This window comes from Pollachius pollachius (assembly GCF_949987615.1).
Source record: "Pollachius pollachius genome assembly, chromosome: 19".
In the NCBI taxonomy this organism is placed as follows: Eukaryota; Metazoa; Chordata; class Actinopteri; order Gadiformes; family Gadidae; genus Pollachius; species Pollachius pollachius.
Genome location: NC_136952.1, coordinates 1,788,783 through 1,809,468, shown reverse-complemented (window position 1 = coordinate 1,809,468; position 20,686 = coordinate 1,788,783). Strand labels below are relative to the sequence as shown.

Sequence of the window (20,686 nt, the reverse complement as noted above, 5' to 3'; positions counted from 1 at the left end):
AAATGGAGTCATTCTCTCAGAGCATCACTACTATTACAATGTAGTGTTATTACTACTTCTAGGCCTACTAATACGTCTACTACTAATACTACTTATACTACAACGAATACTTACAGCAATAATAATTAATAATTAAAATAATACAATAATAATAAATTAAATAGTATAATTATAATAACAAAATGTTTAATTATAATACAAATAAAAACATGTAAACATTATGCAACTCTTTATATCATAACTCATTGGTGGGGGTAATATCTAAATGTGTGACAAAGAAATAAATGAAATAAATAAAAAATGCACGATGTCTACGATGAAGGGTGAAAAGCAGACTATGAAAACAGATTCTACATTGTGCCATAGTTGTGAGATTATTGTAGGGAGGGTTTATATTCTCCATGTCACACCCTATCTTTAATTCCCTTTTATTTGCTGTGAGCCTTCACCAGCCTGTATTTCTGGTGGCATTTGTACATCTACATTTAGGGCATTTAGCAGACGCTTTTAACCAAAAGCGACTTACAATAAGAACATTTGTCAGAAGGAGGTGAAACAACAATATACCTCTGTCGGTACAGTAAGGATGTTTATAGAACCAAGTGCCAAGCACTAACAATCACTAGGTTAACCCATTCCCCGTATACAACAGAGATAGCTTGGATAAGCTGCTACACATTGCTATGTACTATTCTTAAATGCAAGGACTAAAACGAAAAATAAGTTTGTAAGAGGGGTGTGTGGGAAATTAAAAGTGAAAAGTGTACACTAGTCAAGTAAACAGTCTATTCTTCAAGTGCATCACCATCCTCCTTGTTGTGATGGCTTCCTTAGCAACCCAGCGACCCCAGACCTCCTGGGGAAATCCATCCCAGAACCAGTGGCTCGCTGGGGGGAGGGGGGGGGGGATGGAGAGGGAACCTGTTCCCTCTCCATCCCTCCCCATGTGGGTTTCCATAAGGCTCACCATGACTCAGCTCGTTTTATAGACAAAGAAAGAAAGGCTCAGTCAGGGTTGCCGAGTCACGTTTCACTTGCACATCCCCCCACGTGCGCGGCAACAGGAGTCAAAGAAAGAAGAGACGCGTCACTTCCGCTCCTCATTGGGCAGCATCCGGCACATATCCACTTTTTCTGCCGAGTCACGTCACGTATGTACTCTCCTCCTCGCTCGACGCTTGTATGCGTGTGTGTACGCGTGTACGTGGGCCCGCGTGTATTTGTTCGTGCGCGTGCACCTCATAGTATGCGCGCGCCCGCGCCGAAAGGCGGGACCGAGGGGGGGGCGGCGCTCTCATGACAACCTCCGGGTGGCGGCTCACACAACAACGGAAGAGCGCAGCGGGGAGAAGTAAAAGCTCCGCGGCCTCTCCCTCCACTCTCACCCGGGCAGTGACGGCGTCCCATGTGCCTCGGCAGTACCTGAGCACCGCCCCATGTACACGTTGTTCTCTCTGTGAAGGAACACGGTCCGCTGCGAGAAACCAGGAGCCCCGGGCTGCAAGGAGGAGGAGAAGGTCTCTCACCGGGCTTATAGATCGTTTATAACGACATGGAGGACCTGTGCGGACCGGAGCTCCCGTTCTGGGTGAGTCCCCGCTCCCCCGCACTGGCTAACCTCGTGTTGTTACACGACTGACCATGCCGCGATCGCGTCTGTCTCTCTCTCTCTCTGTCTGTCTCTCTTTCTCTTTCTCTCTCTCTGTCTCTCTCTCCCGAGAGTGTGTGCGATTCGTTCGGCAAGGTATAAATATGTGTGTGTGTGTGTGTGTGTGTGTGCGTGTGTGTGTGTGTGTGTGTGTGTGTGTGTGTGTGTGTGTGTGTGTGTGAGAGAGAGAGAGCGAGAGTTCAAGGCATCTATTCCTCAATGATACCGGAGGTCCATCTCCCTGAGTGACCGACTGTATGTAATTGACTGTATGTCTTTTCCAACCACCGTCATGACTGGGTGGAGAATAATTAACCGAATACATGAGTTCCAGCATAATCGTCTAATGTTTAAGCCTTTGTTAGCCGACTACATTAACCACAACAGTGTCTGTAGGCGATATTTGGGCTGAAAGAATCACTTTGCATCTCAAGTCTACTGAAGAAGCCTGCGAGAAGCCTACTGTCTTCAATTGATAAACCATTCTCCTGTTAACAGCCGGTTTGAGGATGAGCTGGATGGGTATGGGTTATAACGAGGTCACGACCAAGGCAAACCGACTCTGCTGTCCGCACTGTACTCACGATGATCCGGGATCTTCCAGATTGAATGAATGCAACTAGAAGGAGCCACGGCAGCGTACTCTAGGTACTCATTCTATTCTTGTCGTGTCATAAAGTTCTTTGATGAGTTCAGTCGAGGTGACGGTTTGTGTTTTAAATCCACTACACATGCACAGTCCCCGTGTGATCCCAAATGCCACAGAGTTTGAATGGTTTATTGGATTCAGAGCTCAGATAAAACCCTTGCGTTCTCAGTGCGTCTTTGAGTGAATTTAAGCGTCTTTGAGTGTCTAGAAAAGCGCTATATGAATTCAATCCAGTATTATTATTATTAGTGCTGTCATTTTGCAATTGAACAACACAAATAATCACATTCTCAACATGTGTTCATGTAGAAACATGTTTACCATTCCCACTTAATTGACAGTGTTGTAGTCTACACACAACTGTTCAAATCTATGCCTAAATATTGTTACATGTGAAAGGTTACAAGGTATTGTTTGACAAATCTTTTAACAGTTGACGCAATTAACTGTCAACTGCAGGGCATTAATTGAGACTAACCATCATTTTTTTCTTTTTCGAGAGAAACATAGTTTAGTGGAAAGTGTAAAGAGTTTCTTTACACTTAAATCCTTGAGTCGTTTTGTGAACAGCATCTAACAGCCATTATAAGAATGACCCATTGGGTCCTTGACTGTGAATACTGTTGGGTATAATACTGCGAGGTACAAGCAGGGAGGCTGCGAGAGAATGGGCACGCCGCACTACAGAAGGGCTTCATAGATTCAGACACAACCCAACAATCCCAAATTCAGTGAGGGCCATTCTTAACATGCTTGGTCGTTTTTTCCCGCAACCTTGTAAGACACGTTACCTGAGGCATTCCCATCTGATTATTAACGACAGCCTTTTGAACAGCACCAGGGATCGTTCTGTCTATCTGTGTTATGTACCTTACGCAAGCAGTGAATGAATGTTGTATAGTGCTTCTACTAACCGTGGCACTCACGCCGTTGTTCCCCAACACACCCAGGTTTGACAATGGCAAACAGAATACAGTCTAGATGGTGTTTGATTAGGAATTTCACTACGACCACGCCCGCAAAACCTCTATACAGACCGGTACCGCATTTTAGTAGGGCAAAGGAAGGCACTCTTGACTCACTGAACTAGGGTTCAGCATCTGATGCTTTGGTGGATGTTAAAGACGGTAAGGAAGGTCTCTGGTCCATGGCTGTCGAAGTGAGCAGTATTGCAACAATAATATTAGATATTGTAAAACACATTACACATGCCAACATGGACCAGCTTGTAACCTGTTGCTCGAGGCTGTTTCTATTTCACAATCGAAGTACCTTTAGTCATCAGTTATAACGGCAAGTTATTTAAGAGACTGGTACAGAAAAATAAGTATTGTAGCATATTATTATCTTTAAGTTCAACAATAAGATAATATCGAACAAAATGCCTAAGTTGCCTTCCGTCATGCAAATATCATTTACAACATTTTACATTTTAGTCTTTTTGTATTGATCTGTCCACCCAATGTTTTTCCAAGGTAGTACATGGTAAAACCAATCTCAGAACTTCAAAGCGCTGATGTCAATTTCTGATAGAGTTCCTGTCAGGAAGCCTAGATTGTTGTGTTTAATGAGTTGTATTCTTTATGATTGATATGGATTATTTATTCATTATTCCCTTCACATGGTCGTACTCTGTCTGTTGCGCTACAGTCCTGAGAGGGAAGAGGTAGAAGGCGTGACCGGTGGAAGGCCTTGACCACGATGACATGCAGTCTGAGTACAGCAGTAGTTAAACTACAATTTGATCTACTTGACGACTTTCAGGCAACCGATGAATCACTTGCTGTGTAAATTATGGCATTCCTTTTTCTTCCAGTGAATTCTATATTTTATATTGTTTAGATTGAAATAGCTCATTGGTATACAACCTACTCTACAAATGGCAGGTCATGATGCGAGCTGAACCACTGCTTGTGTAGTTGGTGTGAGGAGTGAGACTAGTGTGTGTCCAATAATACAGGTTTTTTGTCAAACTACTTACCTACATAGTTAACAATAATCAGCACAATCTCTCTGCATACTCTAAATTGTTGGCAAATAAGTACAGTCAAAGTTTAGACCCTATACATTCAAATGAAGTGCATAATTCAAATGATAACACGACTAACGATACAATACCTGAGTTGTGTACTCATAGCTCACCTTTGTTTCAGCTCATTTGCTTTTTAGCAAGCCACGTCGAGGGTTGTAGTTCTAGAATGTTATCCCTTCATGCTCTCTTGTCTTCACATCTGAGACAGATGTGCATGTATTCCCTCTACCACAGACCACTCTCTGTTCCAACAGTGTTAGTACTTTTGTGTTGACAACGGGAGAAGTGTCCTTCAAAGATAGACGCACTTCAACATCAGTGCCTTAGTGACGCTTTCAATTGCGCACATCAAGAGAACCAAAGTTCTTCGTACTTCTTGTGAACCGATGGAATTTGGAGTTCATAAGTACATTTAATAATTTCTTTATGTATAATTTAGTATTTTTTCTGCAGTAATTCGATAGGGGTTTCTCGCTCTGACATCACTGAAGTCCATGTTATCAGTTGAGTGTGTGCATGTGTGTGACTGTGCGTGGCGTGCACGCATGCAAAACATGTGCGCATCCATGTGTGTGTGTGTGTGTGTGTGTGTGTGTGTGTGTGTGTGTGTGTCAAACCTGGCCTGTGGACTCAGCTGGGGGGTCTTTTTGGTTGCCATAGAGACAAAGTCAGTCAACTGGGGTAAACATGGACCCACTATGGGGTCATGGGGTCACAGTCCCAAGACGGCTGCTACACCATGCAATTCAACATGTGACACGGACAGCATTGGTCAAATAAGCCCCATATTGCGACTTAATCCTATTTACAAGAAACATTGGGTTAGTTGTAGTAGTAGTAGTAATAGTATTGGTAGTGGTAGTGGTATTGGTAGTAGTAGTAGTAGTAGTAGTAGTAGTAGTGGCACCTACTGCATTCCAAGTCACCTGAGATGCTTTGAATATTGAAAGCATTGTAGCGCAACAGTAAAACTTCCCCGCCCGTCACTGATGTTTCCTTTGTCCAGACGGCATCGTGGCCTGTAAAGAAAGATCTCTTGGTTCTGTAATGTAGCACTTGAAGCAGTTCCCTTATTGGACAAATTGTCCGTGCTCGCAAGATTCGTGCACTGTTTAGGTTGTCTCTTCATGTTTGAATGCACACTTGTAAGTCGTGGCCCTGAAGCGTCAGCCAGGTCAATGTAATGTCATGATTACACAAGTTGGAGACCGTCATGGTTACGAGGCACAGAGTCACAATGCATTTACCAAGAACACGCACTCAGAAATGCAGTCTTCTGTTAAAACTCTCTGCATTCTTGGGAACTTGCATTCAATGTTAGCGTCTTTGATGGGATTGTATCATCATGGAATTAAAGTATAGACTTATAGTAACACCCGGTTATAAAGTCTAAACAAACAGCATTGAAAAGATATGCCATTGTCTGATTGCATACTCCACATTTGCATAAACTTCTATGTAATGACCCTCAGCTAGACCGTTTGGAATCGTAAGCATATTCTGATATTTATTGATATCATGTAGAATCCCTCACAATTATCAACCTAAGACATTTTCCACGAGACACAGCCCTAAGCAAAACCATAGTTTATGTTCAAAAGGATTTTGAACACAAACTAAATTTAAGAGACTAAATTTAGAGACCAAGCACATTGTTATGGAGTTGATTGAGCCGTGCGGATGGGTTTATTATGTTTGGACGCTCATGCTGAACCAAAGTGGTGGTGAAACCGGCCCATGCAGTATGTTGTTCTTCTGGTGGTGTGTGTAGCAGTGGTTTGGGACTGTAAGCATTGCCACATGGTGTGGAAAAGAGGAAGTCAATTCTAGTTCTTTCATCCTCCAGAATGAAAGTTGAAGGCCGCGTTTGTGTTGTTTTAGTCCCATTGTTTCATCTCCAGTGTTCTTTGCTCACGGGGGCGTTCCCAGTGCCCTTTGCTCCCACTGGACGCCGTGCCACCAGCTACACCTCAAGTGAGATTAATGGACCGGTGGTTTCCGTCGTAGATGGTTTTTCCTTTTCACTACTAAGAATAATCGCCTGGTTACTACTTAGTACTCATACTGGTACAGGACGACTGTGTCCATGGTGATATAACCTGCCCTGAAGCAGGCGTATCCTGCCCAGGATAAACAAGAGGATCTATTCCCTGGAGTGAAAGACTGCTAGGGCCGGCAGAAATTCAGGAAGCTGAAGTTACCGAACACACGCATTTTCGCCTCAGAATAACACGTGGTGCTGGCCCCTGTGACACACTTTCACATGACCTCTGACCCCCCCCCTCTTAGTTTCAGTTGACTAAGGTTCTTGGTTTCATCCGTTTTCTAGTTCTCCTTACGGTGAGCTCCCCTGCGGACGAATGGTGCAAGTCTTTAACTCAGAGCTCTACATTGTGCAAGCACTTCCTGTGTTTTATTATTTTATCTTTTGTTGGGCAACGTTTTACAAGTCCAAGTGTATAAGCCCCTAATCCCCAGTAAAACATTTTAACCTCACATCCACCTACGAATAGAAGGTGTAGAGCGACGGTAGATCTGGTCGCTCCTCTGAGATCAACGCCCACAGAAGACCGCTTATCTCTGCCAAAACGGAGCCAAGATGGACGACCGGTAGCATTAACATACTTTCAATATTCAATACTTGGCACATCGCGCCGGGATAAACCGTTCTTTAACCCACGTAACTTCCCACAGAATCATCAATGGAACGGTCCTCCTTCACCGTGGAATACAACTCTGTCTTCAGCGGTTTTATCAGCGTTTTTCGAATCCCTGACCCTTATTGCACTGGGCTTTCGGTGCATTTCGAATGCAAAAATTAACTCAACAAACAACTAGAGATGGGCGATATGGCCTAAAATCCATATTGCGATATACATTGCAGCCTCTTGCGATAACGATATATATCACGATATAAAATCATAAAATAACCGTTTCAGAACAGGTTACATAGACCCTAAGGAAAGGCAAACTGCTAAATGTATTTAAAAAAAAGAGAAATATAGTATGTCATTTCGAGAACATTTATTGTGAAACACTGTAATAATACAACATAATGTTGCAGATAAATAAAATTAGTATTGGGTTTCTTTCCTTTGGTGCAAACCATTCTAAAAGGCACTACACTTAGTTTAAGTCCTTGGTTCTTAAATGCCACCCAAGATGCAGAGAACAGGAAAAACGGGTGTCTTTCTAGATAAGGAACAGACACTGTACTGACAATTAGGGATGGGCATGATTAGTTGATGATCGATCATTGATTGTTAAGATTTTTGTCGATTACGTGATATTTTTAACCATCAAAAGGAGGTTGACCCAGCCGGAGAGGTGGTCTCGGAGACGTTGCTCAACATGGAGCAAAGAGGAGACGGAACGTCTTTTGGATATTTGGGTCCGATATCCAAAAGACATTCCGTCTCCTCTTTGCTCCATGTTGAGCCACCACCCGACGGTCCGACAAAAGCAAGTAAAAAGTATGCTGGAAAACATAACTTAAAAATGCAGATGCATTTAACACATTCCGAGTCAGGATGAGGGAGAAGGAGTTGGACCAGTCCGCAGATCAATGTATATCACGCTGGATATCCATGATTGTTTACTTTCACCGGTGCTTCCCCCCCCCTCCCCTTTTTCTTTAACGCTTTACCCCGCCCCAGACCTTTTTGTCCAATGATTTAACGTTCTTTGCACACATGCAGGTTTGTTGACGAATTCTGGCACTGTTGCGAAAATCGCAATGTGAAAAGGAATTGCACCAAACCAAAAATTAAACATTGTATTTTGCGTCATCAACATGCATTATCGCGACAGAGCGATAGAATTAAAATCTCTATCGTAGGCCATTTTTTTTTATCGTTTATATCGTATATCGTTTATATCGCGCATTACTACAAACAACCTTTAAAAGAAAACATTGCGCTCGGCATGCCCCAATATGGCAGGGTAAGAGATGTGCCACAACCTGGTGCCTCCTCACCTCAGCCCCGCGGAGGTGTTCTGCTTCCAAGGACCCTGGCCCGGCCTGCCCTGCAGACACAGTGCACACAGGCCAGACTCCTACATCTACTTTTTACATTTCGGGCATTTAGCAGCGACTTAGGCCCCGCCCACACAGGCGAGAGAAACCTTTCCCTCCTCCGTTTTCCTTTGATGCGTTTCAGGAGTATCTCCGTAAAGACGGACCCATTGCGAAAAACACACCGAGCTGTAGAAACGCTGTAGTCCGTATTCATGGAGCTGGTTCTCCACAAAAAAAAGTGGAGCACATCCAGCCGAAATCGGTTCGGTGTGGACGGGGCCTTACAATAAGCACATTTGTCAGAAGACGGAGAACCCAGGGCCGGAGTCCAAGGGCCTGGTTCCCTGGGTCCCAGGCCTGGTTCCCTGGGTCCCAGGCCTGGTTCCCTGGGTCCAAGGGCCTGGTTCCCTGGGTCCCAGGCCTGGTTCCCTGGGTCCCAGGCCTGGTTCCCTGGGTCCAAGGGCCTGGTTCCCTGGGTCCAAGTGCCTGGTTCCCTGGGTCCAAGGGCCTGGTTCCCTGGGTCCAAGGGCCTGAGTCCAAGGGCCTGGTTCCCTGGGTCCCAGGCCTGGTTCCCTGGGTCCAAGGGCCTGGTTCCCTGGGTCCCAGGCCTGGTTCCCTGGGTCCAAGGGCCTGGTTCCCTGGGTCCAAGGCCTGGTTCCCTGGGTCCAAGGGCCTGGTTCCCTGGGTCCCAGGCCTGGATCTCTGGGTCCAAGGGCCTGGTTCCCTGGGTCCCAGGCCTGGTTCCCTGGGTCCAAGGGCCTGGTTCCCTGGGTCCCAGGCCTGGTTCCCTGGGTCCAAGGGCCTGGGTCCAAGGGCCTGGTTCCCTGGGTCCCAGGCCTGGTTCCCTGGGTCCAAGGGCCTGGTTCCCTGGGTCCAAGGGCCTGGTTCCCTGGGTCCCAGGCCTGGTTCCCTGGGTCCAAGGGCCTTGTTCCCTGGGTCCCAGGCCTGTTTCCCTGGGTCCCAGGCCTGGTTCCCTGGGTCCAAGGGCCTGGTTCCCTGGGTCCAAGTGCCTGGTTCCCTGGGTCCAAGGGCCTGGTTCCCTGGGTCCCAGGCCTGGTTCCCTGGGTCCAAGGGCCTGGTTCCCTGGGTCCCAGGCCTGGTTCCCTGGGTCCAAGGGCCTGGTTCCCTGGGTCCAAGGCCTGGTTCCCTGGGTCCAAGGGCCTGGTTCCCTGGGTCCCAGGCCTGGATCTCTGGGTCCAAGGGCCTGGTTCCCTGGGTCCCAGGCCTGGTTCCCTGGGTCCAAGGGCCTGGTTCCCTGGGTCCCAGGCCTGGTTCCCTGGGTCCTAGGGCCTGGGTCCAAGGGCCTGGTTCCCTGGGTCCCAGGCCTGGTTCCCTGGGTCCCAGGCCTGGTTCCCTGGGTCCAAGGGCCTTGTTCCCTGGGTCCAAGGGCCTGGTTCCCTGGGTCCCAGGCCTGGTTCCCTGGGTCCAAGGGCCTGGTTCCCTGGGTCCAAGGGCCTGGTTCCCTGGGTCCAAGGGCCTGGTTCCCTGGGTCCCAGGCCTGGATCTCTGGGCACCTCACACAGTGTCTGCCAGGGGCTGGTTGGAAGCACGGGGCGGATCTCCCCCAAGGGGGATGCTAACGACCGTCTTATTGCTCTGAATGTAATCACAGCGTCCCATCGCCAGCCGCCGCCCTCTCAACCCCCCCCGTTCCTCCTTAAACGAGTAGCATTAGCTTAGCACTGGGGGCCATTTGCAACCCAAGAAAAAGTGCATTGATTGGTTGAAATGTCCGAAGTGAGAGGAAATCAAAGCTTGGATTACCTTCCCTGCGTCGTCTTGAGATTGTGGAAAAAGGGATTAATTGCAGGTTTTTCCCATTAGCCTGTGCACAGAAGCACTCGGCCCTTCTCCTGTAACTGGGTCATGGTTGAGTTATGTCAGGACATTTTAAATTGATTTGGGATTACGCGAACTGCTCCTGTCACAGTTGACTTACCGCCTCCACCCTACCTACCACCCCCACCCTGTTGATACTCCCGCCCCCACACTGTTGATAGTCCCGCCCCCATGCTGTTGATAGTCCCGCCCCCATGCTGTTGCTGTCCTCAGTCAATTAGGGTTTTGAATATGTTAATTCGGCCAGTGGCTAGTTATTGTTGTTTACATGGTGCCACCAGTTGTGTGTGTTTCCAACCGGTTATCTTTCATTCTTGGCAGATTTTCTAGGCGGGGTCTTTTCGCTTGGCTGGTCTCCAAACCACAATCTCTCCCCCCCACCCCGCACTAATAAATCAGCTGACGAATCACAATACTTGGCATTAACAGCCGTAGCAAGAATTTTTGTAAAAGATAAATGGATCCCTGACTCACAGCACGTCGAACATGTCCGATACCTAGAGTTTACCAGAATATTTTTTCTGATAAAAGCCTTTATCGGTGAAGGACATTAGGTTTATTTGCTGACAGTCATGAGTCAAAGCAGTTTGACTTATGACTCCTGTTTTTCCCTCACCTAGAAGAGCCGTGTAACATTGTGCAAGCAAAGCTTTTAAAACCCTTAACACCAGGGGTAAGTCAACATTAATGCATTCCCATTAATGCAAGCCTTGGTTGCCTGATGATGATTATTTTGTTCATGATATTGATATCAAACGCCCTTTAACTCTTTCAGGGCGCCTTTCATCTGAGACATGAAACAAAAACACCAGTATACAATACAATGAATAGCCTGCTCTATTATTTGGCGGGTAATATTTTCTGTTATCGGGTAATGGAGAATTAAGCATGCTTTATCGGGGCCTCAGATCTTACTAAGGTGACCATGACGAAGGAAAATATGAACTGATAACGCCAGAAAAACCAACACCTCTTTATTGTTGCTTAGAAAACGCTTTGCTTCTCTAGCCTCATTGGTTGATTGTGCTTTGAAGGAACACACCTCTTAACCTCACAGTATATTCTTCTTCTTAAAGTCTTATAGTAAGGTGACATGCGGCCGCCTTATTATAAGACGTTCGGTGGCATGTGGTTCAGGAGCTAGAACGAGTTAGGGTTGCTAACTCGATCCCCGGCTCCTTCTAGCTGAGCGCCGAGGTGTCCCTGAGCAAGGCACCTCACCCTGACTGCTCCTGACGAGCTGGCTGTTGCCCTGCGTGGCTGACATCGCCTCCGGTGTGTGAATGTGTGTATGAATGGGAGAATGTGAGGCGATATTGTAAAGCACTTTGAGTGGCCACTGGTTAGAAAAGCGCGGTATTAATGCGGTCTATTTACCATTATTGTCTTACTAGTGAAGGATGTGTCAGAGGGAACACATCATTATATCCATCCCTTCCTTAAGCTAATAGGAAACGGGATGGCATGGCCACAGCTGTTAGCAGAAGATAGACCCACTGTGGACACATGAGGATGACTGATGATGGGAATATGCTATGTCATGTCGCCATTGACAGACAGAAGCTAATTTTGGTGTTTAATGATTTGAATACAAATATTTGTATTTAAATCATTAAATACCAAAATTAGCTTCAGCTATATTAAACATGACCTCAAATGAAAAGATGCTCTTTCTCCCTGCTAAATATTTGATGTCAAATGAGCTGCCAGCTGCCTTACGTACCAGGTGGCTAGTAAACAACACACACACTCACACTCACTCACACTGCCTACAACACACACACACACACTCCTAATATCAAACACACACACTTACACTCATTCTGCTTACAACACACACACACTCCTTACATCAAACACACACACAAACTGCTTACAACACACACAGACACACACACACCCCTAATATCAAACACACACAGGCACGCACACACTCCTAATATCACACACTCACAACACACACACACGCACGTGGGCCACGTGTCTTAATGAGCGTGGGGCGGTCTGTGGCCCGGCCGCGGCCGCTGACAGCTGTGTTTATCTCCCAGGGTGCATGTGGGTCGGCCTGCGTCTGCGCTTGTTGATGAGACCACAAGTCAACCACGCCCCCCCCCCCCACACACACACACACACACACACAGCAGCAGCGACCACTCAGCATGACTCTGGCCTGCCTTATCTCGCGGCCCTTTCTTGACTCGTACATACAAGCTCCCGCACACACAAGCACGTGCATGCGCGCACACGCACACACATACAGTGCACTGTGCACGCATGCACACACACAAATGCACACTGCTTACAACACACGGACACACTCCTATCATCACGTGCAGACACAAACATACATATAACGCACAAGCGCACACACACAGTGCGCACACCAGCAGGCACGCATGTACACACAAACACATACATATACACACACATGCGCACACACACACATGTATCTTTGACAATTGATGTACAGATGCGTTGTTAATCTGCCACAGCCAACCGGAGCCTGGTAAAGGGCTCTCCTCTGATAGTGTGTTATCGGTTGTTGGTTGTTTCCATCAACGCGCTGTATTGGGCGACGATGACTTATGTTTCCTTGGGACTGCAGTGGAGCCTGTTCAATTTGTACTATCGGAGCTGGCTTATCTTCAGCTGCTTTTTATTGACAAAGCAAACCGCATGTTTGGAGATACAATACTGGCCCGCTATCTTGAGTCTGCTGCGATGTATTGCAGGGCTGCAACAATAGTCCTGGGTCATATGCACACCCACTGTTGTCCATCTTCCTGTTGCTTGGCGCGTTTTATTGTATGACATGTATAGTCTAATCCTGATCAAAGCACGTTCTATTCTATTCAGTTCTATTTTATAACATAGAAGTGTATTAACTGTGCTATTGAGTGTATTTGTTACGTGAACAAAAAAAGTATGCACAGTATGTTTATTACACGTCCATTAAATGTTTATAGTATTCACTATACTCAAAGATTCCTAGTGTGTGTGAAGGCATTATTACCAGATGCCTTCACACACACTAGACTGCTACTTCCTACCTTTAAGGCATTCAGTATAAAGGGCTTTTTAAATTAACTTAAGGATCCCTGCTGATGTCATATAAAGGGAATGCTGTTTCCTGCTGATATGCAGTCCTCTCTAAACACCCTTTGGCTGAGGTAAACACAACAGATTAAGAAGTACACACACATTCCTGATGACGGAAAGCCTCTGCCTCAAGCCTGCAGTGTGAGGCTTTTGTTTGACAAAAATCTTTTTGTTTATTATTTATATTTATTTTAATAGCGACAGATACAGAAACATAGATACGCTTGAGCTAGTCGTCTGATGTTTGCATCATAGTGGTTTTAGCCAAAGCGGTTTTACGACGCTTGTCCCTAGTGGGGCTTTTGGTTTAAAATAATAATACAGATTAACATTATTAAAAAGTAAGAAAATGGAAATAGAAATGAAATAAAATAGTAAAGAAAAGAAGACACACACAGAGTTTTACCGTGTGTCCGGTGTTTACTTCACTCCTCCATCGGTAAACCCCGACTCACTCCCTGTACCAACACTGTCTACCCCCCCCCCCTCCGCAGGTGGCCAACCAGACGATCCACACAGACAGACCGGACCTTCCGGCCTGCTTTCAGCTCACCGTGCTGTCATGGCTGCCCTGCATCTACCTGTGGGCCGTCACCCCCCTCTACCTCTTCTACCTCAAGCGCAACAACAAAGGCTACATCATGATGTCCGTCCTCAACCGCTTCAAGACGGTGAGGAGTAGGGATGCACCATGTTGGAGACACAATCGTATCGGGACATTTTGTCTTTCAGCGAAACGCGTTGCGATACAACCCAATTCGAGTGACTGCGCCTCCCTCTGAAAGAGCCTGTCTAGGTTTAAGACAGTCGCCAAATTATTTTCTAACAAAGAATTATGCATCTAATAAAAGATTTTTGATTTTCATTTGGCTGTCTGATCATAAACTGATCTACATGATCAGATATTGTTGGTGAATCAGTGTGCATCCAGAGCCTTCATGCCGCTCCCTAGGAACAGATTCTTGTGTATCCAAGAACCCGTCAAACACAGTAAATTATGTTTAATCCGAGAGATTTCCCTTGTAGATTAGTCATGGAAAATTAGTCATGGAAAAACCGTACATGTTTTTTTTTTTAATATATATATCTCACATCAAGCGATACAAATTTCGCACATGCGCGTATCGCGATTTCGATTCCGAAACCGATACATCGTGCAGCCCTAGTAAGGAGGGCTGATGAGTCTTCGGCCGCATTCCAATAATCTCCCCTCCGCTCGCTTCCTCTTCCCCCCCGCTCCCTGCTTCACTCCTGCACCGGGTTAGGTCCATGTTTATTCAGGAGATGTTTGCTTGGTACGACCTCAAAGGCCGTGCTGAGCCATGTAAACATGGCTCAGCACGGCCATGTTTACACGGCCTGCCGCTAGGCAACAATGTATCCAGGCCTCCAGTACCTGCCCTGGAAACCCCCCCCCCCAAACAACCCTTTTTTGGGGGGGTTTGACTGTAATAAACAGGTGGGGTCTCAATGTGTTTCCCTACTTATGGGGAAAACGCAGAAAACGAATAAGGGTTATCGCTCCCTGTGTGTTTTCTGTTTATTGGTGTCTTTTAGTGGTGCTAAGAGGAGATTTAAGAGCTGTCATCTGAGTGCAATTTGTTAGAAACTTTGACAGATGAGAGATAGTTGAATTCTCCGTGAGAAAACCCTGCACCTCCCTCTGTATGAGTCTGCTTAGATTTTCAACCACGCCCAACTATTTTCCGCCCCATCAGGACATCTGTTCCCTGATTGGTTTGGGGACGCTCATCTGTCAATCACAATGCTCAAATCGTTCCTACGGCACCTTTTTAAATAAAGTGTTTTGACCTCCATGTGTCTCTCCGGGGGGGGGGGCCGCATGTTGCTCAGGAGGTAGTGCAGGTCGGCTGGTTACCTGAAGGTTGCTGGTTCGATCCCCGGCTCCTCCTAGCTGAGTGTCGAGGTGTCGTTGAGCGAGACGCCTCACCCTGACTGCTCCAGACGAGCTGGCTGTCGCCTCGCGTGATTAACTCCGCCGTCGTCTGTGTGTAAATGTGTGCATGAATGGGTGAATGTGAGGCGATATTGTAAAGTGCTTTGAGTGGCCGCTGGTCAGTAAAGCGCTGTATAGACGCAGTCCATTCATCGCTCCCTGTGTCTCCCCGTCTCTGACAGGCCTTCGGTTTCGTCCTGTGGCTGGTATGCTGGTCGGACCTCTTCTACTCATTCCACGAGCTGCGGAACGGCCTGACCCGGCCCCCCATCTACTTCGTCACCCCGCTGGTGGTCGGCATGACGATGGTGAGAATCGGCCCTGGGGAAGGGGAAGCAGAGTCTATAAAGGCACGTTTACAGGCCCTAAGATGATGCTGATCACCGGAGAACTGTAACGACAGAGGACTGGGTTATAAACTGGAAATGGCCCTATGCAAAGTTATTGCTGTGTCATTGTGTTATGTTTGTGTTGTTGTACGGGTTGGGATTTGACTGCGTCTGCAGCCATGTTTGACTGCCATCCGGTAGGGAAATTAGTAAGGGAACAATCCAGGTATTAAACAGAGATTTCTCGCCCTGTTTGCCATAAACCTTAGCTTCATGTTGGTAGCGTGAGCAAAACAAAGACTTAAATCATTCAAATCGTTTTAACAGAGCAAAGCACACAGAGGGCAAAGGTAGCTGCTTGTTTCCGTATGAAACAAGTGGAACATTAAACATTAATATCCTAAAACATGACTTTGGCTTGCTTCTGTCTCGTCATGGCCACGTGCTTTTGGCCTAAGGAAATTAAGATGCACTGTAGTCTGAAACAGCAGAAGATCAAATCAAGGCAAACACACAACCTCGGTGAAGAGCCTTTTACGCAGCCATCTGTCCAGAGGCTAGACCTTAGACTTGCCATCACTGGCCTCGCAGCGGTCGGGTGCTCCTGAACAGGCAACCGACCCCAAACCTGTTTACAGCAGGCGACGCCTTTAGTCTCATTACTTATTCACACTTTAAACAGGAGACCACAAGACACTGGGAGGGCCGCTGCTGTCTACATGGGCCTGGGACACACACACACGTGTTGCGTTTCTCCATTGGCTTTTTTCACGCCAGGCTGACGGACGCAGCTTGCTTCCAGGTTTGGTAGAAGCCTAGAAGAAGGGAGTCCTGAGGTAGAGAAACACCTGGCACCTAGAAAGAGCTCCTTTCTAGAGCGAGCAAGGCACCAATAGGCTTCACTTCTAACCCGAACCACGTTACGACTTCAGGAAGACACGTGGAGCGACCACATGGCTGCACATGTTGTCAGTCCGTAGGTGTGGAAGGAAGCAGTCTGAGCACAACCAGCATAGGGTGACTAATACTGACTAATACCTAATATTGACAAAGTCAAGGCCAGTGCTCCAGGTCTCATGGCAGTGCACCAGGCACAGCCACAGTTTTGTTTGAACAACACGATTCGTATCATTGTGGAAATAACAACCTCAGTCCAATTCATCCCTCCAGTGTGGCGTGAAATGTCAAATGAGTAGCAAACATGAAATAACTCAAAATGACTGAACAAACATAATCGCAAAAAGGCTTCCCCCAGGAGCAGGTTCATGAACTGAGCAGAAACAGAAACGCTGAGCTATTACTGCAACGTCTCAGCTAGACTGCGATGCTCCTGGTTCATGGCATAAACGCCCTCACTGAGCAATGATTGGTCCTCTAATACCTCCCCTGAGTGCTGATTGGTTCTCTAATACCTCCACGGAGCGCGGATTGGTCCTCTAATACCTCTGCCGAGTGCTGATTGGTCCTAGCAGTTTAAAACATGTTCATTCCACAGGATGGAGGCCAAACTGCTCTGCAGACAGAAACTGAACAGGACGGTCTCAATGCGAACTTCCGTTGGCCTAATAGCACTCCGTCTCCCTCGCTTCTCCCCCGTCTCCCCCCCCCTCTCCCCTGCTGTGAGCAGCTTCTGGTGACATTCCTGATCCAGTTTGAGCGGCTGAGGGGCATGCAGTCGTCGGGTGTGCTCTTCATCTTCTGGTTCCTGTCCCTGCTGTGCGCCATCGTGCCTTTCCGCTCCAAGATCCTCCAGGCCTCCAGCACGGTGAGGCGTCTCCCCCACGGGCTAGAGCTGTCCTCAGCTCACCTCTCACACTCACGCACTCGCTCGCTCACTCATTCACTCACTCAATCGCTCGCTCACTCGCTCAGTGACTCAAACTCTTGCACTCACCCACTCTCACTCTCTCACAATCTCTCACACTCACTCACTCACTCATTCTCTCTCTCTCTCTCTATCTCTCTCTCTCTCTCTCTTTCATTCTCACACACTCACTCGCTCTTTACTCTCGTACTCACTCACTCTCACACTCTCTCTCACTCACTCTCTCCCTCACTCTCACACTCTCACACTCAACCTCACTCACTCTAACACACAATCTCATTCACTCACTCTCTCTCATTCTCTCACAATCTCACTCACAAACGTACTCACTTTCTCATACGCTCACCCTCAAACTCACTCACTCTCACACTCACACACTCTCTCTCTCACAATCTCACACTCTCTCACACTCTCTCACTCTCTTCCCCCCCCCCCCCCCCCCCACCCTGGTCTGCGTGGGGGTCAAACAGGGACAGCCAGTAGCAGCAGTGTATGATTGCATTAGCTTCTGACCAGGACTGGGGCTGTTTCGGGGGAATAGATTTGGATTGGATTAGATTAGCCGTTGTACTTTGCCGAGTCCTAACGATCTCAACACCTAGAGCTGCTAATTCTGTTTGTGTGAAGTTCAAGTCCAAGTCCTTTGTTGTGCAAATTCACAACAAACATGCAATCATTGCTGTACATGAAAGTCCAGTTTTGTAAGCTATCAGTGCAGGTACGAAGTATGAAAAATGCAATAAAAAATATACAATAAAGAAGGTAGGTAAAACAACAAAGAGAGTGATCCTACAACATTGTATATAGTAATATATCTATGTAAAGTAGTATACATAGTGCAGTATAAGGCAGAAAATCTGATGTGGCCGGGTACATAGCCGGGAGACAGAGGGAGGGCTATGGGATAGGGATCTGCCACGATGGAAATCATTTGAATACCGTCGTAGTGTGATATGGAATTAGATGCCACGCTATTCAAATGTGTTTGTATGTCTACTGCTCGTTTTGGTCGCTGGCGGCCAGCACACTGTTCAGAATGGACTGATATCCGCAGGTGAGGACCACGTTTGTCAGACTGACCGACAGAGAGACCGACTGCCTGTCTGTCTCTCTGTCTGTCAACCTGACAAACATTGTCCCTTCTCCATGGCAGTCGTGAAACCTTGTTGCTGTCGTTTGATATGTTGTGTTGTTTCCATGTTTATGTTTGTTTTTGATTTTAACCCAAGTGTTTGTGTGTGTGTGTGTCTGTGTGTGTGTGCGTGTGCATGTGTCCCTGTGTGTCTGCGTGTCTGGGTGTCCCTGTGTGTCTGCGTGCGTGTGTGTGTGTTTTTGTGTCTGTCCCCGTGTGTGTGCATGTGCCTGTGCCCATGTGTGTGTACCTGGCCCCGTGTGTGTGTGTGTGTGTGTGTGTGTGTGTGTGTGTGTGTGTGTGTGCGGTTGCCTGTGCCCGTGTGTGTTTGTGCCTGTCTGCCTGTGTGTGTGTGCGTTTGCCTGTCCCCGTGTGTGTGTGTGCGTTTGCCTGTGCCCATGTGTGTGTGTGTGTGTGTGCGTTTTCCTGTCCCCGTGTGTGTGTGTGTGTGTGTGCGTTTGCCTGTCCCCGTGTGTGTGTGTGCGTTTGCCTGTCCCCGTGTGTGTGTGTGCGTTTGCCTGTGCCCATGTGTGTGTGTGTGTGTGTGCGTGTGCCTGTCCCCCCCTGTGTGTGTAGGAGGCTGGGAGTGAGCCCCCTGATAGGCTGCGGTTCACCACCTTCTACCTGTACTTCAGCCTGGTGCTGCTGGAGCTCATCCTCAGCTGCTTCAACGAGAAGCCCCCCCTGTTCTCCACCGTGGTCACAGACCCTGTGAGTCCCCCGCACAGCAGGCCACGTGTGTGTGTGTATGTGCGTGCGTGTGCGCGTGCGTGTGTGTGTGTGTGTGTGTGCGGGTGTGTGAGCTTACTGAAACATTAATCAGGTGTATAGGCTGTCCTTGTTACCCTGGTCAAAACTTCATTTAATCTGCACTTGGCACTGGACACACATGTGCACGCACACAACCACAAACACACACACACACACGCACACACACACACACACACACACACACACACACACACACATACACACACGCATACACACACACACACACACACACACACAAACACACAGCTTACAGTTGAAGGTAGTTCGTGTCCTCACACAACCCCTCACTTCCTTCGCTCTCTCTCTCTCGCTCTCTCTCTTTCCACAGAATCCCTGCCCTGAATCCACCGCAGGTTTCCTCTCCACAATAACCTTTTGGTGGTTCACTAGGTATGTGCGCACACACACACACGCACACACACCCACACACACAGACACACGCACATACATACATACAAACATTCACACACACATACATGCATACATAAATACAGAACGCACACACAAACACACACACATACACACACACACAGACAAACACACACACACACACACAGGTGCTCAGGCAAAACATGCTCTTGGTATGTACCCAGGACTTTTTTAACAAAGTCCTGGGTATATGTGGGAGGAATTTACGCGCTGTCTTCAAACAGTGAATCACCGTGACTCTGTGATTGGCTGGAGTACGATGCGATTGTATTCAATATTTTATGTAGTATGTAGTTTCAGTATTCTGAATGGGACACAGAGTAAAAAGTCAACCTCTATATACATTCGACTTCCTATTTACAAATGAAATCCGTGAATCATGAAAACCTTGGGCCGTGTGGATCTTTTCCGTTCGGGAAGAGGAACCACGTCATGGCATTCCAATTGTTGTTTTCACACGGAGGCGTCAGAGGTTAAACCCACTGGTACGCTCACCACACAGACAAATAAGGATCACAGCGCCCCGGGTTCAATACTACCCTGAGGCCTTGGGACGCATTCCCTCTCTCTCCTACTCCACTTTCCCGTCTCCTATATCCTATCATATCCAAAGACTCACTTGTTCAGAGTTCAACTGGACTCTGCAATGTCTCCCCCTTTTAAGCGGTATGCTACAATACATTATATATTGTTCCTCCGTCTTCAGACAAATGCGCTAAGTAAGTAAGTCGCTTTGGATAAAAGCGTCTGCCGAACGCCCTTAATGTAAATGTAATAGCCCTTCCTATGTTGGTCTGTCCATGAAACAACCCAGCCTGCTCTACTATTTTTCCACGATGTTTATGCAGTGTTTTAACCACTTCCTGTCCCGCCCCTCCGTCAGGACGGCTGTGTTTTAACCACTTCCTGTCCCGCCCCTCCGTCAGGACGGCCGTGTTTTAACCACTTCCTGTCCCGC

At 47.3% G+C, this 20,686-nt stretch overlaps 1 protein-coding gene across 1 annotated transcript in view; it reads left to right on the top strand.

Moving 5' to 3' along the window:
- The first annotated feature begins 1,335 nt into the window (after positions 1–1,335).
- abcc3 (ATP-binding cassette, sub-family C (CFTR/MRP), member 3) overlaps positions 1,336–20,686 on the top strand; it is a 50,446-nt gene continuing 31,095 nt past the window's right edge. The window contains exons 1-6 of the mRNA XM_079757151.1: positions 1,336–1,588; positions 13,780–13,956; positions 15,425–15,550; positions 17,199–17,336; positions 19,105–19,239; positions 19,628–19,689. Coding sequence (XP_079613277.1) covers positions 1,553–1,588; positions 13,780–13,956; positions 15,425–15,550; positions 17,199–17,336; positions 19,105–19,239; positions 19,628–19,689 — 674 coding nt within the window. The 5' untranslated portion in view covers positions 1,336–1,552. The remainder of the gene's footprint in view (positions 1,589–13,779; positions 13,957–15,424; positions 15,551–17,198; positions 17,337–19,104; positions 19,240–19,627; positions 19,690–20,686) is intronic.